Consider the following 20,361-nt stretch of genomic DNA (forward strand, 5'->3'; position numbering starts at 1 on the left):
CTTCATTATTACAACCCACAGGCCAGACTTCTTTTCCTATGTTTAAGGTTTATTACGTGTCAGGGGTAATGAGAGATGTCATTTTGGAGTGCAGCAGCCCACCAGAACTACCGTTCAGAAAATCTGGGTGAGGTACAATATCAAGATAGCCATGTACTATGTCATAACTCTTGGAAAAGACATAACCAATACAACAGTAAATGGTGCTTGTGGGTCTAGGACTCTAAAAATCTCCAAGAAAGCATTGTCAAGTTGTCAAATAAGGCTTGATTTGGTGTAGGTCTGGATAACATGGAATGGTTTTTAGAATGCTATGGCAAAGATATTACAAACGAGGATCTGTTAGAGTTTGAGCAACAGAGTTCCCCACAGAAATAAGATGCTACTGACATAGCCCCACCACTTCGAAAGCAGCTCTCTGTGAAAAGACGAAGAAAGCACGCCAGCGGCTCTCCTTCATTAGGAGTTTGAGGAGATTTGGTATGTCACCAAAGACTCTTGCAAATTTCTACAGATGTACGGTGGAGAGCATTCTGACTGGTTGCATCACAGCTTGGCATGGAGGCTCCAATGTGCAGGATCGAAAGAGGCTGCAGGGGGCTGTAGACTCAGCCAGCTCCATCATGGGCACAACCCTCCCCACCATTGAGGACATCTTCAAGAGGCAGTGCCTCAAAAAGATGGCATCCTTCACTAAGGACCCCCAACATCTCGGACATGCCCTCTTCCCGTTACTACCATCGGGGAGGAGGCACAGGAGCCTGTAGACCCATACCCAATGATTTAGCAACAGCTTCTTCCCCTCTGCCATCAGATTTCTGGATGGTCCGTGAACCGATGAAAACTACCTCGTTATTCCTTTTTTTTTTGCACCATTTATATATTTCATAATTTACAGTAATTTTTATGCCTTTGCATTGTACTGCTGCTGCAAAACAACACATTTCATGTCATATAAGTCAGTTATAATTTAAATAAGTATTTTCTACATTGCGATAGTGATTGACATCTTTAAAGGTAACAATCCCAGTATGGGTGCAGGAGTAGATGTGGCCACATGATAGAAGATGTTATGCTTTGCTATTGGGAGTTTTATCAAATGAAAATGAAGTGAAATGTGCAGAATTCTATGCCACCTTTTTTAAGCCTCGTTCATCAGCCACCCAGGAACAGTGACAGAAAGAACCATTAACATTGATTCCGCATCACAACTGTCATCAGCTAAATACCCAGTGAAGCTCTACTTCTCACCTATCCTGCTGTCACCTCAACATGCAAAGCCACCACTACCACTTGTGTAAAAGATTCAAGTTAGAAGCAGGCCTGCATCAGGTCTTGACCCAAAACCTCAACCATTCCTTTTCCTCCAAAAAATTGCGTAGAAAATCCTAAAATGATTATTACATAGTGAATAAAACTTATGTGAGGAATCTATGTAACTGAAAGTTACAACTCTTATACTGAAGCTAAGATTAGTGAGATATGGTGGTGGTGTTAAGGTTCTGGAATACAAAAAATCAATCCAAAGATACTTTGGTATGTGGTAGCATACAAAAATGATTATTGTGTATACTGAGAGGATGCAAAGTTTTCCCATTCCCCTGCCTGGCTCGATCTGCCCGTCATCCTTCACCCCTTCTCTGTCCACCAATCAGCTACTGACTCTTGTCTTGCCACTCCCTCTCTCCTCTTTATAAAGGCCATCATCCTTCTCCACACTTTGGCCTGATGCAGGGTTTTGACCTGAAACATCAACAATTCCTTTCCTCCACAGATGCTCCTCAACCCGCTGAGTTCCCCCAGCAGATTGTTTGTTGATCCAGATTCCAGCATCAGCAGTCTCTTGTGAATCCATTTATAAAGATGGAAATCAAAACTGCATGTATTTCTCCAATTCTGCAAAATCTCAGATGGACTTTATTACTTTGCACACTAACCTCTTGCAATAAGTATCATTTGCTTTCCTAATTTCTTGTTGACTCTGCACTTTTGTTGCTGTATCTCATGAATCAGTATACTAATCCCCATGCATACCAATAAATATCATCATTTAAAATTATTCTATATTCCTCAGCACAAAAAGCCCATTTATGCTTGCTCTCTGTTTCCTGTCAGTCAGCCAATCCTCAGTCCACACTAATACGTTATTTGCTACACCATGAGTTTTTATTTCCCACAATAATCTTTAATGTAGCAAGGTGAACATATCATTAGAAAAGAAAGAGGTAATAGATGCAATAGTAGTCATAAAGGTGGATAAATACCCAGGGCCAGATGAGATGTGAGCCAAGGAAGGAAATTACTGGGGTCCTGCTAGAGACTTTTACATCTTCACTGGCACAGGTAACGTTCCAGACAACTGGAGGACAGCAAATGTAGTACTTTTATTCAAGAAGGACAGCAGGAATAAGACAGGTAATAAGAGGCCTGTGAGTCAAATGTTAGTGGGTATTAGAGAAAACCCTACGGGACAGGATTAATCTACACTGGGAAAGACAGGGATTAATGAAAGGTCATTAACGTAATTTTGTTGGGAGGAGATCTATCTGACCAACTTAACTTAATTTTTCAACGAGGTAACAATGTATTGAGGAGGGCAATTTGGTTGATGTAGTCTACGTGGACTTCAGTAAAATGATTGACAAGGTCCCAAAAGGTTAGGAGCCCATGAACTCCAGGACAGGTTGGCAATTTGGATCCAAAATTAGGTTGGTGATAGGAGGCAGAGGGTGATGGTGGAGGGTTATTTTTGTGATTGGAAGCCTGTGACCAGTGGTGTACCATAGAGATCAGTGCCAGGACCCTTGCTGTTGGTTGTATATATTAACAATTTCATATGAATGTATGAGGTATGATTGATAAATTTGCAGATGAAACGCAAACTGGTAGTGTTGTTGATAGTGCAGAGGATAGTCACAGGTCAGGATGACATTGATCACTTGGGACCACATGTTACTCAAACAAATTGGTCAAATGTGAAAGCCATGTTGACTTGGCCTTATGTCTTATAGACTTGAATTTTTGTGAGTGCATTACTTATAACACCTTTAATAATCACTTCTACGATTTCCCCTAGTGCAAGTGTTAAGCTAACTGGTCTGTAGTTTCCTGCTTTCCCTGTTACATTCACTGGTTTCCAATCTAATGGAATACAAATCAAGCTTGAAATATTTACCACTGGGAAAGTTCATTCTGAAGATTTGAACAATGACATGGATGAAGGGAATGAGTGTAGTATAATCAAATTTTCTTATAATACAAAGGCAAATAAGTTAGCAAATTGTGAGGAGGATACAAAGAACCTGCAGAGGGATGTAGATAGAATTGGCAAATGAATTGGCAAAAAGTTGGTAACTTGTATATAATGTGGGAAAAATGTGAGGTTATCCACTTTGGAAGGAAAAATGAAATAAATTGTTTAAGTGGAGAGACACTATAAAATGTGGTACAAAGGGACACACTAGAGACTGCAGATGCTGGAGTGAGCTCCAGCATTTTGTGTGAGGTACAAAGGCACGTGAGTTTCTGGTGCATAAGAATCAAAGGATTGGCATGTTGCCACAGCATGTAATTAAGACGGCTAATGGAATATTGGTCTTTATTGCAAAATACATCAAGTATAAAAGTAGGGAAGTTTGATGCAACTTTACAGGGCACTGACTAACTCTTACCAGAGATTGGCTTGGGTTCTGGGGGGTGTGGGGGGAGAGGTGGGATGTGGCAGGCTGATTAGCACGATGGATGCTGAGAAGATATTTCTCCTAGTAGGGATATCTAGAACCAAGGGGGATAGTTTCAGAATAAGGGGCCACCCATTTAAGATGGACTCAAGGAGGAATTTCTTCTCTCGCGTTGTCGTGATATTTTGGAACTCTCTACCCAGAGTGTTGTGAAAGTGGAGTCATTAGATATATTAGTGGATATTTGAACTACAAAGGAGTTGAGGGGTTGGGGGAGAGGGTGGGAAAGTGGTGTTGAGGCTAAGATTGGATCATTCATGATCTTATTGAGCAGCAGAATAGGCTCGGGAAGTCAATTACCCAATTCCTCCTGTTTCTTACAGTCTCAGATGTAGAACCTCGGGAATATACTACTTAACGTCTGGAAACAATGTCACAGCTTTCTTTTTAAATTCTTTTTGCAGGGGAATGGCATTTATGTGATAGGAAAGTTAATTCTACCAAGCAAACAAAGAAATGCTCCAAAAGTAGATATTTTGCAGGTAACTTTGATCTTTTTTTCTGAAGTGGTATGCTTTTGATTATTAGAAAAGCTATTAGCAGGAGGTAACTTTAAGTGTATGGCTTAAACAAACATTTTAGACATTGATAGAGTACTGCTTTGTTAAATTATGAATAATCAATGTCTTCATTTCATTTACTGGCTTTTAACCAGAGCAATGAATTACACTGGGTTTCTGAGCTGCATGGTATCTTAGGTAGTCATGCTGTTGAAGTATGTCTGCTTCAATTGTTTAAAATAAACTTTCCAGATTAAAATAAAAATGGATTGCTGCAAAATATTTCTAATTATGTTCAGTGTTTTAACTCCTTTGTACAATTGCATTAGGAATTAAGCCTAATTGTGGTTTTAGTAATGTGTAACTATTACCAGAATGACATTTCTGGGAAATGTATTTTGATTTCTCTCTATATTCAAAATATTTTTGGCTTTTGTTGACTTGTTACAGCAGTTTTTAATCACACTCTTATTGACTTGTGCAATGCACTTTGTGTGTTACAGAATGTCTGAGTTTCAGTAGTACATATATACTTAATTTTTGCAACTTCATTACAGTGTTATGCATTTAGAGCTTTGCGTTTTCTCTTCAGCATGGAAAGGAATAGACAACTGTTCAAAAGGTATTATATTCAAATGTAATAAGTTCATTGCTTTTACTCTTAATCATACTAAAATTTCAGTACACCTTGTGCATATCAATAAAGATAAAACACTGTTTAGTTTTAATCTCTAGTTTTCAGTTCTGCAACAAAGTGCTCTGTATCTCTTGATACTTCACAATAACAATAGAACTCAAGTCAGAAGCTTGGCAATAATGACTTTTCAAAAAATGATGAAAGCCGTCAATCATGTTTTAAAAAGTCAGGATAAGTAATTTGTGTTAATCCTCTTCTGGGTAATCTGTGAGAAGATCTGCAGCAACAGTCCTGATTCTCTCTTTAAGTGGGAAAAATTAAACCATTCCACTAACTCATGCTTTTAAGTTATAAATTATAATTTTAAAAATCTGTAGTATCATTAATTGTGATATTTAAGTTATTTACATACACACAATTGATACTCATCTTTTTGAATGTTACCAATCATGTCCATTATTGTTCAAAAAAGTTATTGTCCAACCAATGATTATCAAGTGGCGGTCCTGAATTATTTTCTATTCTATCCCTCAATGTCCCCACCATCTCTCTCACTCCTCCACTGTCCCATACACAAGTTCTTTCAGGCATACTCAGGGAATTTGGCCCACAGTAGCAAGATCAGCAGGAATTGCCAATTCCTGGTTGCCCTTGGGAATAAGTCTCGGCACCCAAAGGAGGAAATAGTTTTGTTCATTTCTGTACATACGATCCTCCTCTCGTTGAACCAAACCAGCTGACATGAACTTCACAAATTTTGAAAATTGTGTATCTTTTATCAATTGATTGAAAATATGGGTGGAGTTTAATCCAGACGGGTCTGAAGTCAAATGCAAGAGGAAAGTATACAATAAAGGAGGCTGAGGGGAGACTTGATAGAAATTTATAAGATTATGAGACACATAGATAGAGCAGACAGCCAGTATCTTTTCTTCCTGGGTTGAATTGTCTAATACTAGGGGGCATGCATTTAAGGTGAGAGGGGTGAGTTCAAAGGAGATGTGCGGGGCAAGTTTTTTTTACACAGAGCGTGGTGGGTGTCCGGAATACATTGCCAGAGGTGGTGGTGGAGGCAGATACAATGGAGGCAGATACAATAGAGGCATTTCAGAGGCTCTTAGATAGGCACATGAATGTGCAGAGAATGGAGGGATATGGACATTGTGTAGGCCAAAGGGATTAGTTTAGTTTGGCATTTAATTACTAGCTTAATTAATTTGGCACAACATCGTGGGCCAAAGGGCCTGTTCCTGTGCTGTACTATTCAATATACTATACACTAAATTGTATGTCTGTGTTCTAAACTAAGTGGCAGGACACTTATGATCATTGATGTACAGAGGGGTCTTGCAAGTCCACAGCTCCCTGAAAGTGGCAACACAAGTGGATAGGGTGGTGTAGGTCAAGCTTTCCTTTGTCAATCGTGGCATTGAGTGTAAAAGTTGGGAAGTCATGCTGCACCTGGAAAAACTTTGAATATTTGGAATATTTGTGTGCAGTTCTGGTCACTTCATTACAAGTAGAATGTGGAGGCTTTGGAGAAGGTACAGGTTCACCAGGATATTGCGTGGATTGGAGTGTATTAGCTATAAGGAGAGGTTGGATAAACTTGGATTGTTTTGTTGATAGGGTAGGTAGCCAGATTCTTTTTCCCAGTGTAGAAATGTGAAACACTGGAAGGTATAGGTTTAAGGTGAGAGGGGAGAAGTTTAAAGGAGATTTGCGAGGCAGGTTTTTTTACACAGAGAGTGGCAGGTGCCTGAACGGGCTGCCAGGGGAGGTGGTGGAAGCAGATACAATAGCAATGTTTAAGAGGCAATTAAACAGACACATGAACAGGCAGGGAATGGAGGATACAGACCATGCACAGGCATATGGAATTAGTTTAATCTGACATCAAGGGCCAAAGGGGTTTGTTCCCATGCTGTACCTTTCTATGTTTCAATGTATTTTGACTGCGTTTCAGGTATTTCCAATGTCTACCACTTCAATTGATACCCTCTAGGAATACAAAAGTAATGAAAATACCTGGGCTATTTTAGCTACTACTTTCTGGCACTTCGGTAGTTGTTTCAATATTTGTGTTTTTGGAAATTTAACCAAATATACAATTCCGTTCAATATGGATCAACTTTTGGTTGTGATTCCAATCGTACCCAAATACTACTTCTCCCAAGCTTCCTTATCTGGACCTCTGGTTTAAGAAATCAGATCTTCTGATAAATGGGAACTATTAAGTTGTCTTAAATGTTTGACCAAATATGGTGACTAGCCCCCCCACCATCTCGATAGAACAGATTTTTTGCTTTATAGGGTTTGGTTCACCTATGATTGCTGAAATTCTCAAGCTTGATTATCGTTAATATGATACTCTTTTTAATGCAGGTTATTTCCTTCAGATATGTTTGAGATGTTCATTGATGTCGGACATTATGCACGTGATATATGTGCATATGAAAGCCTAGTAAATAAGATGAACTCTTTACCTGTAAGTGAAGTACTCAGATTACATTTGGATATTTTCTGAATTACACTTGGATTTTTTCAAGGTTCCACAAAATGTGTAACTTGACTTGCAATTTTGTGCCTAGGCTAATGAACTAAAACAAATCACGGAAAATATTGAAGGAATTAACCAAAATAAAGCTCCAACAAAATTTATCGGGAATTATGCCATTTTAGACTACCTTGGAAGTGGAGCATTTGGGAACGTTTTTAAGGTAGGCTGTTCTTTTTATTGTAATATTTTATTAGCTTTCTGAAACAGAAACATAAACGTATATTTTAAAGCTCTTCTTGAACTTAAAGGTTCGGAAATACAGTGGGCAGAACCTGCTTGCTATGAAAGAAGTTAATTTGCACAATCCAGCTTTTGGAAAGGACAAAAAAGACCGTGACAGCAGTGTAGAAATCATTGTGTCTGAGTTAACGGTGATCAGAGAACAGGTATGTTCTCTTCGTTAAATGCTTTAAAAAATTAAAAACCCTGGTGCTTGTTTCATATATGAAATACATTGAAACTTATTATTTTCAATGAATTGCATTTGCATTACATAAAGGTGCCTGTTGTAGATTTTAATTCATTTACGCTGAAGTTTCAAGTGGTATAAGGGACATTGCAGAAGTTATTGTAGAAGTGAAAGGCAAATTTTTTCTCATGTTATTAAAATATAAATCCCCTTTTTAATGGGAAGTGGACGATGTTGACAAGGCCAACTTTTAGGACCATAGAACGATACAGCACAATACAGGCCCTTCGGCCCACAGAGTTGTGCCAACCTTTAAACCATGCCTAAGACTATCTAACTCCTTCCTCCCACATATCCCCCTATTTTAAATTCCTCCATATGCTTATCTAACAATCTCATGAACTTGACCAACGTACCTGCCTCCATCACTACCCCAGGCAGCGCATTCCATGCCCCAACCACTCTCTGGGTAAAAAAACTTTCCTCTAATATCTCCTTTGAACTTCCCACCCATTACTTTAAAGCCATGCCCTCTTGTATTGAGCATTGGTGCCCTGGGAAAGAGGCGCTGGCTGTCTACTCTAATTATCAACTACATTGATTAACAGCTTATTAAATTGCTGTAGATTTTGTGGTGAGGATGGTTCCATATTAGGTCAGGATATATGACCTGGATGTATGTCCAGGGCAGGATGGCATGTGATATGATGAACATTGAGGAGTCCATATTCCTGCAGTCCCTGTCATTCTAGGTGGTAGAGGACAGGAGTTTGAGAAGGATTGTTGAAGATCTTGGTGCATCTTGCAGAAGCATGGTGCACTGGTAGAGTTAGAGAATGTTGGAAGTGGTAGATATGCTATTTGTCGAATAGACAGCTTTGTTCTGGATGGTACTGAACCTCATAAATGTGTAAGACTGAATCATCCAGGTGAGTGGAAAGTTCGCCATTACATCTCTGAAATAATGCTATTTAGGTGTTGGGAAGCCTTTAGACAGCCAGAATGTAAGTCACTTGCCATAGAATATCTGATCCACAACTTTCTCAGTATTTATATAACCACAGGAGTGAAGGGAATGGCCAAGGTATCCTTGATGAGGTATATCCAATGATGGTAATGTGATTGAACGCAGAACGGTTAATCTCTGTTTGTTATAATTAGCCAGTCTGTATTTACCCTTCTATTTTGACCAGATTCTTGGCTGGAGGCACTTCTAATTCAGGAGTACAGGTCTTCACCACTTCAAGATAATGGTGGGATGCATTAGCTTTTCTTTATCTTGGGTTTTCAGCCATTTCTTGCTAGTTCATGTGCAATGAATCAAATTGGTTGATCACTTGCACCTCTGATGATGGAAATCTTGGCAGAAGACTCAGATGGATCATCCATTTGGCATGTAAATGCTTCCTCCTTTTCTTTTGCATTCATTTGCTGGTATACTGGGCTCCATTATTGTTCAGACGGGGGGATATCCATTCATTACACTTTTCAGTTTAAGAAGGCTTGGAAAAAGTATTCCTGTGATGTAGAATATCTTGTGCAGTTCTGATTGCTGCATTACAGGTAGGAAATGGAGGTTTTGGAGAGGGTGCAGAAGAGGTTCACTAGGATATTGCCTGGATTGAAGTGTAGTAGCTATAAAGAGAGGTTGGACAAACTTGGATTGTTTTCTCCAGAGTGTCGGAGGCTTAGGGGCAACCTGACAGAAGTATATAAAATTCTGAGAGGTATAGATAGGGTAGATAGCCTTAGTTCCCAGAGTGAAAATGTCAAATACTAGAGGGCATAGGATAAACTTGAGAGGGGTAGATTTGTGAGGAAAGTTTTCTTTTACAGAGAGTGGTAGGTGCCTGAAACATGCTGCCAGGGGAAGTGGTGGAAGCAGATACAATAGCAACATTTAAGAGCCATCTAGACAGAAAAATAAACAAGGGGGATAGAGGGATGTGGACCATGTGCAGGCTGATTGGATTATTTTAAATTGGTATCATGGTCAGCACAGACATTGTGGGCCAAAGGACTGTTCCTGTGCTGTACTTTTCTGTATTCTATGTTCCATCTACAAGGTTCAGATCCTGAGCCAGTCATGAGCTGAACAACTACAGAACCCACTTTTTCTGGAGTCACCTAAGAGGTACATTGAACCAGGATTTTGTGGCTGGAAGCAACCAATGCTGGCTGCAGACAGCCCTCCAAATGACAATAATTGAAACTTAGCCCAGAGTGATTCCTATGGGAACCAGCGAGGCAAAATATACCTCAGCCACAGTATGACATGGTCACAATAATCCACACCTAAAACAAGCACTGCCAATACCTGTTCTTTATCTTTCAAGTACAGTATTGGCAGCTCTAGTTTTAGACAGTTTTGTGGCAGTTTTGGCAAAGATTGTCATTGTGAAATTTTTTACTAAGAGCAGAAACAGTTTTGCAGACTTTGTTTGCTCTAGTTGATAAATAAGGGAGTGCTGCTCGTCTCACTATAGTCAGCCTGCAGGAGGACACTAAGCTTCCAGTTGCCAGCCATTTTAATTCACCATCCCAGACTTCCCCTTTATTCCACCCACTGCCTTCCCTCACCTTCTCTTTTACCTGGAATAACTTGCTTTCTCTTCTGAGTTCTGATGAAGGGTCTTCGAACTGAAATATTAACTGTTTTTCTTTACACAGATGCTGAGTTTTTCCAGCAATTTCCATTTTTACTTCTGATGTCCAGCATCTGCAGTTTTTTTGATTTTCATAGCTCACTTGCTTTCCCCTAAAGACTCTCAAACAAGGTGAAAGTGCCCTGGGATTTGCTGTACAGGCATTTTGAATCATAGATGGCACAAGTATAGGGGCCTTGCTTGTGATCACAAACCAGCATCTTTTCACAACCGAAAATACTGCTTTTCACTTGGTATTCAAATAGAGAATGTGATCACTAGAAGCAAGTCATTCCTGACTATTGCCTGGATCTATCCTCAAACACAATCTGAAAGGTTGTTTTGCTATTGGTTTGATTGTTAATTTGGGTATTTTGATTGTTCATGGGATGCCAGGCAGACTACTGGGCTACACTTACTTGGAATATTTCTCAGCAACCCAAGCAGTAATGCAATTGTAACTAGAGACACACAGAGGGACTCTTGATTGAGCAAGCCATTGGTATCATTGGGTTTTACTGTTTGGACAGCTAAAGAGCCTTTCAGCAAAACTGAGAGTGAGAGTTGAAGTTCATAATCAATTACTACATAACTCAGAGTCTTGAAATACAAAGAGAACAAGCTTTAGAGTTTCCTGGGAAGAAATAGAGTGTGAAAAAGGAACTCGAGTCATTACCCCTCAGCAGAGAGAAGGGACGAAAGAAAAATGATATTGAAGTGGATCGACTTTTCAGATATTAAGGGAATTGAAAGATATGAGGTAAGTGCAGGAAAGTGGTGCTGAGGTGAATGATCTGCCAGAGGGCTGTATGGACATGCTTCTATTTCTTATGTTCTTTTTTGTGAAGAATTGACAAAAAAAATACCCAAATAAACAATCAAACCAGTAGCAAAAATTCTTTCAGATTATATTAAACAGTGATTGGCATTTATTTGAATAAAATGTCTTTGAGACACTCATATTTTAAATTATTGAAGTGAATAATATTTTTGGAATGTTTTCGATAACTGATTGAACAATAATGCACAGAACTGATCAGATATGACTTTTAGCATAATACCTTGTCACACAACATTTCTTTATTTGCAGCTCCATCATCCAAATGTAGTGAGATATTACAAGACTTTTGTGGAAAGTAAGTACAGTTTACACATGGAAATAAAAAGTGGCGTTAGAATATACTTAGTTAAATAAATTAACTTTATTTCTTAGAATAAGAATTAATATCAGTTGATAATGTATTTGAACCCCATAAATTCAACTACAGCCTATTTGCTTCTACGTATGTAAATTGTCTTTTGTATAATTTACATTTATGGGTGTAATTTTTCACTGAAGATGATGACTGCCCTGGTAAAACTGCAAAAATATGCAGTTTTTAGTGGCATGCCCATTTTTGTCCTGTGATGAAGCAGCTCTATGACAATGTCTTAATGACATTTGTATGATCCTTCAGCTGATATAAGCACCATGAGGCAGGTTTTCACACAAGCATTGAAATAGTTTTCATAATACTGAGCAACAAATATTATCAAATGAAATATTACATGGCTTAATATTGCATCAGAAGGGAGAAAATATACAGAGATACTGTACCGTGTGACAATTAGCAGATTAGACTTGATTGCTTAGTATTGTACACATGCTGCCACATCACTTCCTATAAACACTGAGTGTGTTGTCATTATTTGTTTGCTCCTTGTATACTTCCATTGGACTGGCACATATATGTCAAATAATTTATCATAGATGTATCAACCTTGGATAATGCTTTTCTTTAATTTTGTATGTTTTGCCAATTTTCTCACCAGAACCATGCATAAATATTTAATACAAAAATTAAGATATATTTCCAGTAAATGAATGCAGGGTAAATAAGAATAATTGAGTCCTTGTGCTTAATAAACATTGCTCTTCTTTGTAGATGATAGACTGTATATACTAATGGAATTGATTGAAGGAGCACCCCTAGGTGAACACTTTAATTCCCTCAAGGAAAAACAACAAGAGTTTACAGAAGAACGAATATGGAATATATTTATACAAGTAAGAACATTTCAAGCACTTTATAGATTGTTAAGGATTTTGGCACTGAAATGGAAGATACACTGGAAGCCTACTGAGGCAAAACTGATTTGTTACTCTGATGTGATGAATTCGCAAATTGAATTTAATATATTCTTTCTAACATTTATCTTTGATGGCTTTTCTGTTTCTAATAGAGTTTAGATTTATGCTAATATTTTCAGTGCTGGCAACTAGAGGTAATGAGGGTATGACATTTATTGTTTTTGCAAGTCAACTGACATCAATATGGAACTGATAACTTTATCTCCGATTTAAGACACTATATCATAGGCACTAAACCTAAATGCACAAAAGTTGAATATACTATTCATTCATCCCAAGATCTGCAATGCATACCAATGAATAAAGAAGGCTGGAAATGTTCAGCAAGTTATTTAGCACCTGAGGAAAAAGAAACAGAGTCAGATCAGTCATCCTTGACCAAAGTTTATCAATCTTGATGTTAACTGTGAAATCTGTTTCTCGGGTAGGAGAGAGGGTGGAGGTGTGGGTCGATGATGGAAGTATCTGACAAGGCAGTTTTTCCAGGTGATGTTTTGTTTTAAGTAACAATTCATCATAAATTTGCCTCTGGATTTGATGAAAATTGCATGGCGGCAGGCTTGATTGTAGTATTTAAAGGGCCAATCTAAAGCTGCAGTTTGCAATGCTTGGATTTGGAAGCAACAGAAAGACTATAACAACGGGCTAAGGATGTTTCACCTGATGTGCATCTAGAGCTTGATGCACAGTCAGAGATACTCTTCTCGAGCAACAGGAGAAAGAAACCTCATGCTGACATTAAAGCAGGCACGGTAGTGTAGCAGTTAGCATAACACTATTACAGCGCCAGCAACCTGGGTTCTATTCCTGCCTCTGTCTGTAAGGAGTTTGTACGTTCTCCCCGTGTCTGTGTGGGTTTCCTCCGGGTGCTCTGGTTTCCTCCCACATTCCAAAGACGTACGGGTTAGGAAGTTGTGGGCATGCTATGTTGGCGCTGGAAGCGTGGCGACACTTGCAGGCTGCCCCAGAACACTCTACACAAAAGACGTGTTTCACTATGTGTTTTGATGCACATTCGACTAATAAAATACCTTACCTTATCTTAAAACAACACGGCTGAAAGAAACAGAGAGATAGAGAAAATAGGAGTAGGAATAGACCTTTTGGCCCTTTGAACCTGTTCTGCATTCAATACAATCATGCCTGCTCCTGTATGGCAATACCACATTCGTGCTCCCTCCCCATAATCTCAGATGCCTTTTGTGTCCAGAAAGCTGTCCATTTCCTTAATACAAAATGAAGAGCAGAAACTGCAGATACAGGAAATATGAAATAAAATCAGAAAATGCTGGAAACACTCAGCAAGTTGGGCAGTGTTGGTGGAACGAGAAACAGACTTAACATTTCAGGCCATCAGAAGAGTCTCATGCAAGCTGTTCTCTGCTGCTGCTCTCTCTATATAGATGCTGGCCTCTGAACATCAGGTTGCTGCTGACAGTAATCATATTGCTACCCTTTTGCAATCTAAGCCATCGAAATCTCCCATGCTGATTTAATTTAGAGAATTTCCAAAGAGTAGAAAATAAATGCTCAGCAAAGGTGCCATGAACAAATCTATTTCCACTAGTAAAGAAGAAAGCAGCTTTGACGACTGAATATTTATTGCATTGATTCTATGAGTTTGAATCAACTCCCTCATTGTCCTTGTGTTATTGCCTTGCTTTTGCAGGTGAGTTTCAGATAGCCCATGAAACTCATGACTTGTTAAATTTGAAAGTCAATAAAATAATTAAAATAAAAATAATTAATGTGCTCAAAACTCTTAAGAACATTTAACACTACCTAAGTAACTCACAGATGTAGGGTACAGACCTAGATCCGTTGCAGCCACCCTTTCCATTGAAGTGAACAGTCTCAATGCTTGTGCATTAGTCCAACCTCGTGCAAATTCCCAGTGTAAGTAGTGATGAATTGCCACAATTTCACTCTGCATCATAAGAAGTCCAACATTAGAACGCAGTTGGGAAATCACCAACAAAATAGGACTTTAGTATTTGCATAGGAATTTCAAACTTGAGGACAGAGAAGTACCAATAGTTCCACTTGAAACTGCTGGGATATCCCAACAAGTTCCAGCTCAATAAACCTGATATTAATGGTCATGTGTATGCCTTGATAACTAATGTGACAATAAAGAGATGTGTTCCAATATTTTTAAATTCTTTATTACATACAACTTGCACTATCTAGTTCAGAATTAACTGTGCAACAAAGTCTTAACAGTTTGTGGTGTGTCTAAATTTTTGTTAAGTGATAGAACAATGCAGTGAAACGCATGCAGCATCATGATGTAGGTTTCTTTGCTCACTGTCCAATCAATCATTTTCTTGCAGTTCTAACTCAAAAACTGTTTCAGAATAATATATTCTTAAATGTGTCCTATTTAAGAACTCTTATCCCATAATCTTTTATCTTCATTTAACTTTGCACTAAATTTTTGGAGTGTAGTTTTCTGAAATAATTTCATTCCATCTCTATTGATTTTAGATATGCCTTGCACTGCGTTATTTGCACAAAGAAAAAAGAATTGTCCACAGAGATCTTACACCTAACAATATCATGCTGGGTGAGCAAGACAAGGTAACGATAAGTAAGTATATAGCATTAGTACATTTCTGCAAACCGTGCTTTCAAAATTGATTGTTAAGTGTAACTGGGGAAAAGTCCAAACATATAATTTGGATTTATTTTAACATAACTTGAGACATTCAAACCCTTAACCCTGTTATATTTCTGGCTTAGCTTTTTAGAATACTGTAATGGGATATGTCTCCATAGGGAGAGAATATCTTATATTAAACAATTAGAATTTCCATGTGTGAAATTCTTACCCCCTAAGTAATTATAAAAATGGGTTTGAATTTCTGCACATCATAATTCACCTGAGTAAAATCAGTTGTATCTGTGTAATTATTTATGTATACGTCAAAACTTTGATATACTTAACTTCCCATTATGGAGAGTGAAATGCACCTCAGACCACTCCACTTAGAAGCAAGAATGCCTGGCCCTTCTCTTAAAGGAGCAGATGTCCAGGTTTCACACATTTTAGTGTTTAATTCTGCTAACATTGACAGTATCATTATCTATAGTGTTTTCATATATTTTGCACTATTTTATTGTCTGTGAGTTCTTGTTATGCAGAACACAATTGCTCTTTGTGTACTTAATAGTCACTGCACTTCAAGTAATGTATTGTAATGTACCCACTACCTATTAGCCTACTAAAATGGCCAATGAATTGCAAACAACCCATAATGTCAGATTCCAAGGATTTTTAAAATAATATATTGTTAATGCAATTCTGGCATCCTGGTTGGTTGTCCCTTTAATTCTCTGTCCTACCCCCACTTTATCCCTTTTATGTGATTCCAAAAAATCACAATAGTTTTTCCCCATGAAATCAGTGCAAGCTGGATGTACCACAACCACTAGGAATGTATGTTATTGTTTGGGATTCTCTGTTCATGGCTTGTATGGTGATCAGACCTCTGTCAACTTCGACTTCCCTAGCCATTGGAGCGTGATCAGTTTTGTCTTGGCTTCCCTTCCTGTCTGCATCAACTATTTGGCCATCTTCTAGGCCTTGTATAAATCTTTAATTTTTGGTAATACTTCATTGTATCTTGTGCTATTATCACATATCTCATTTAATCAAATGATTTTCTGCATATAGTGACTTTGTTTTATTTTCCTTTCATGTTTATGTATTCAATAGTGTAGAGGGCAGGCACAGTAGTGTAGCGGTTAGCGTAATGCTTTACAGCGCCAGTGACCCGGGTTCAATTCCGGCCACTGTCTGTAAGGAGTTTGTACGTTCTCCCCGTGTCTGCGTGGGTCTCCTCCGGGTGCTCCGGTTTCCTCCCACATTCCAAAGACGTACGGGTTAGGAAGTTGTGGGCGTGCTACGTTGGCGCTGGAAGCGTGGCGACACTTGCGGGCTGCCCCCAGAACACTCTACGCAAAAGATGCATTTCACTGTGTGTTTCAATGTACATGTGACTAATAAAGGTATCTTATCTTTTATCCCTGCTCCCATTCCTTCTCCAAACATGTAAATCTTTAATCAGCTCTGGTTCTGGTGCAGTATCGTAGGTGTGAAATGTTAACCTTTCTCCTTTTTCCTCAGGTGCTAAGTTCCCCAGTGATTATTCATTACATTTTCTTTTGTCTTCTCGTTTCCAGCATCTGTTATATTTTGTTTTTTGGTTTTCTTGCTCCTGTCACTAGATGGCAGTGTAGGTCTGGATAAAATTGAGAGTCAGAGAGCACAGAAACAGGCTTTTCGGCCCATCGGGTTCATGCCAAACTTCAAGTTCCTATCTGTTCTCATCCCATTTACCAGCACTTGGTCTGCAGCCTTCTAAGTCCCGGCGGTTCCAGCTACTTTTGTGAGAGTACCATCTCAGGTAGTGTGTTCCAGTTTGCAACCACGCTCTGGGTGGGGAAAAATGTTCCTTGGGTGCCTCTAGCCCTCTTACTCTTCACTATAAACCAATGTCCTCTCGTTTTTAACGCCTCTGTTTTAGGAAAAAGATTCCTGTCTGTAACCCTCATCGTTTTGTACCTTAATCAGATCTCCCCTCAGCTTTCTCTGCTCTAAGGAAAACAAACCCAGCCTATCCTTATAACTGAAATACTCCACCCCAAGCAATGTCCTGGTGACTCTCCTCTGCACCGTCTCAAGTGTATTCATGTCCTTTCTGTAGTATAGTGACCAGAATTGCACACAGTACTCCAGCTGTGGTCTAACCAAATTTTTATAAAGGTGTACCATAATCAATATGCTTTTTTTTAATTCTATGCCCCAGCTAATGGAGGCCAGTATCCGATAAACCTTCTTCAGCACTTTATCTACTATCTGTGCTGCCACATCAGGGATGTGTGAACTTGTATGCCAAGCTCCCTCCGTTCCTCAACACTTCCTAGGCCCCTACCGTTCATGGTGGATCTCCTACTTTTACTGGACCTCCCAAAATATATTGCTTCATACTAATTGGGATTAAATTGTTGATTGTAATTTATATAAATGATTTGGATGTGAATGTACAAGGCATGGTGAGTAAGCTTGCAGATGATACTAATACAGGTGATCTTGTAGATAGTGTAGGTTATGAAAAATTACAGGGGGATCTTAATCAGCTAGTTATGTGGGCTGAGGACTGGCAAATGGCCTTCAATCCAGATAAATGTGAGGTATTGCATTTTGGGAGATCAAACCAAAGTAGGGCTTGTACAGTGAATTGTAGGGCCCTGGGGAGTGTTATGGAACAGAGGGACCTAGGAGTGCAAGTGCATAGTTCGCTGAAAGCGACATCACAGATAGATATTGTGGTGAAGAAGGCGTTTGGCACGCTGGCCTTCATCGGTCAGGGCACTGAGTGTAGGCGTTGGGAAGTTATGTTGCAGTTATATAAGATGTTGGTGAGGCCTCACTTGGAGTATTTTGTACAGTTTTAGTCACCCTGTTATGGGAAAGTAGTTATTAAACAAGAAAGAGTACAGAAAAGATGTTGCCTGGACTTGGGGGCCTGAGTTACAAGAAGATGTTGTGTAGGCTAGGATTTTATTCCCTGGAATGTAGGAGATTGAGGGGTGACTTGAAAGAGCAACGCTTAAAAGCCATCCAGATAAGTACATGAATAGGAGAAGTTTCGAGGGCTATGGGCTAAACGCAGGCAGATGGGACTAGCTCGCTGGGCACCATAGTCGGCATGGACGAGTTGGGCCGAAGAGCCTGTTTCCATGCTGTATGTCTCTATGACTAAATTTCACCTGACATTTCTCTGCCTAATTTACCAGCTGGTTAATACCATTCTGTAACCTAATACTATACTCCCCATCATCAACACCACCACCAATTGCCTTATCATCTGCAAACTTACCGGTCATACCTCCCATATTTCTATCCAAGTTGTTAATGTGTATGACAAACAGTAAGGGTCCCAGCACCGTTCCCTTTGGTACACTGCTGATCACAGGCTTCCAGTCACAAAAACAATGCTCCATCATCACCGTCTGTCTCCTGTTACCAAGCCAGCTTGGATCCGATTTGTCAACTTCCTTTGGATCCCATAGACTCTAACTTTTTGGACCAGCCTTCCACAGAACATAGAACAGTACAGCACTGGACAGTCCATTCGGTCCACGATGTTGTGCCGACCTTCCATGTATGAGCTTGTCAAAGGTCTTACTAAAGTCCATGTAAATTACGTCAATAAAACTGTCCTCACCAATATAGAGTCACAGAGTCATACAGCATGGAAACAGGCCCTTTGGCCTAACTGGTCCACACTGACCAAGGTGTCCCATCTAAATTAGTCCCATTTGCCAGCATTTGGCCCATAACCTTCTAAACCTTCTAAACCTTTCCAATCCATGTACCTGTCCAACTGTCTTTTAAAAGTTGTTATTGTACCTGCCTCAACCACTTCCTCTGGCAGCTCATTCCATATAGATACCACCCTTTGTGTAAAAAAGAAGTTGCCCTTCAAGATCGTCTTAAATTTTTCCCCTCTCATTCTAAATCTATGCCCTCTAGTTCTCGATTCCCCAACCCATGGAAAAAGACTGAGTATATTCATGCTATCCATGCCCCTCATGATTTTATACACCTCTATAAGATCACCTCTCAGTCTCCTATGCTCTAAGGAATAAAATCCTAGTCTGTCCAGCCCCAACTTAGTCCCTCAAGTCCTGGCAGCGTCCTTGTAAATCTTTTCTGCACTCTTTCCAGTTTAATAACATCTTTCCTATATATATGTTATTTCTTCAAAAAACTCAGTCAAATTGTTCAGACAGATTGCTCCCTAATAAAACCATGCTGCCCATCTTTGATTAATCCCTGCCTTTCCAAATGCAGATTAATGCTGAACCTTGGAAATTTTTTTCCAATAACTTCCCTACCACTGATGTGAGACTCACTGGCATGTAATTACCTGACTTATCCCTGCTACCATTCTTGAATAAAGCTATCAAATTTGCTATTCTCTAGTTGTCCGACATCTCACCTGGGGCTAGCAAAGATTTAAAAAAAATTATCAGAACCCCAGCATTCTCCTTGCATCCCACAGCACCCTGGGATACATTCAACTATCCACCTTTATGCCCACTAAGTCATTTAATACATCCTCATTTGTCACCTTTTCTGTTTGAGCATTTTATCCAGTTAGATCTTTAGGTGTAAGTCATTAAACTGGCATTTAAATTTTTTTTTTTAATTTTGATAGTTAGTGAGAAAATGCTTCAACAATTTCATTTTTTTGGAAAGCTGGATGGTGATGTTACATTTATAGCAGAAAGATAGAATTTTTCTTAATGTAACAAATTATAAAATAATTCTTCTGAGTGAAAGTGGTAGTCACAAAACAGGAGCCATAGAATCATACAGCATGGAAACAGGCCCTTCGGCCCAACTCGTCCATGCTGACTGTGTTGCCCAGCGAGCTAGTCCCATCTGCCCATGTTTGGCCCATAGCCCTCTAAACCTCTCCTATCCATGTACTTATCTAGATGGCTTTTAAATGTTGCTAATGTGCCCGCCTCAACCACTATTTCTGGCAGCTCGTTCCAAATACGCACCACCCTTTGCGTGCTCCCTTTTTAGCAACCCCTCCCTGGGAAAAAGACTGTGTGCTTTCACCCTGTCTACGCCCCTCATGGTCTTATACACCTCTATCTATCTGTGACACTGATGCACTTGCACTCTTAGATGCCTCTGTTCCATAACACTCCCCAGA

The 20,361-nt window shown here is 39.3% G+C and overlaps 1 protein-coding gene across 1 annotated transcript in view; it reads left to right on the top strand.

Annotated features, from left to right (window-relative positions):
- The window catches only part of nek10 (NIMA-related kinase 10), a 105,716-nt gene that overhangs the window by 45,461 nt on the left and 39,894 nt on the right, over window positions 1-20,361 (top strand). The window contains exons 15-22 of the mRNA XM_052016978.1: window positions 4,145-4,222; window positions 4,798-4,862; window positions 7,263-7,365; window positions 7,469-7,597; window positions 7,686-7,823; window positions 11,582-11,627; window positions 12,417-12,538; window positions 15,110-15,212. Of these exons, the coding sequence (XP_051872938.1) occupies window positions 4,145-4,222; window positions 4,798-4,862; window positions 7,263-7,365; window positions 7,469-7,597; window positions 7,686-7,823; window positions 11,582-11,627; window positions 12,417-12,538; window positions 15,110-15,212 (784 nt within the window). The remainder of the gene's footprint in view (window positions 1-4,144; window positions 4,223-4,797; window positions 4,863-7,262; window positions 7,366-7,468; window positions 7,598-7,685; window positions 7,824-11,581; window positions 11,628-12,416; window positions 12,539-15,109; window positions 15,213-20,361) is intronic.

Source organism: Pristis pectinata, chromosome 5 (assembly GCF_009764475.1).
Source record: "Pristis pectinata isolate sPriPec2 chromosome 5, sPriPec2.1.pri, whole genome shotgun sequence".
NCBI classification, from domain to species: Eukaryota; Metazoa; Chordata; class Chondrichthyes; order Rhinopristiformes; family Pristidae; genus Pristis; species Pristis pectinata.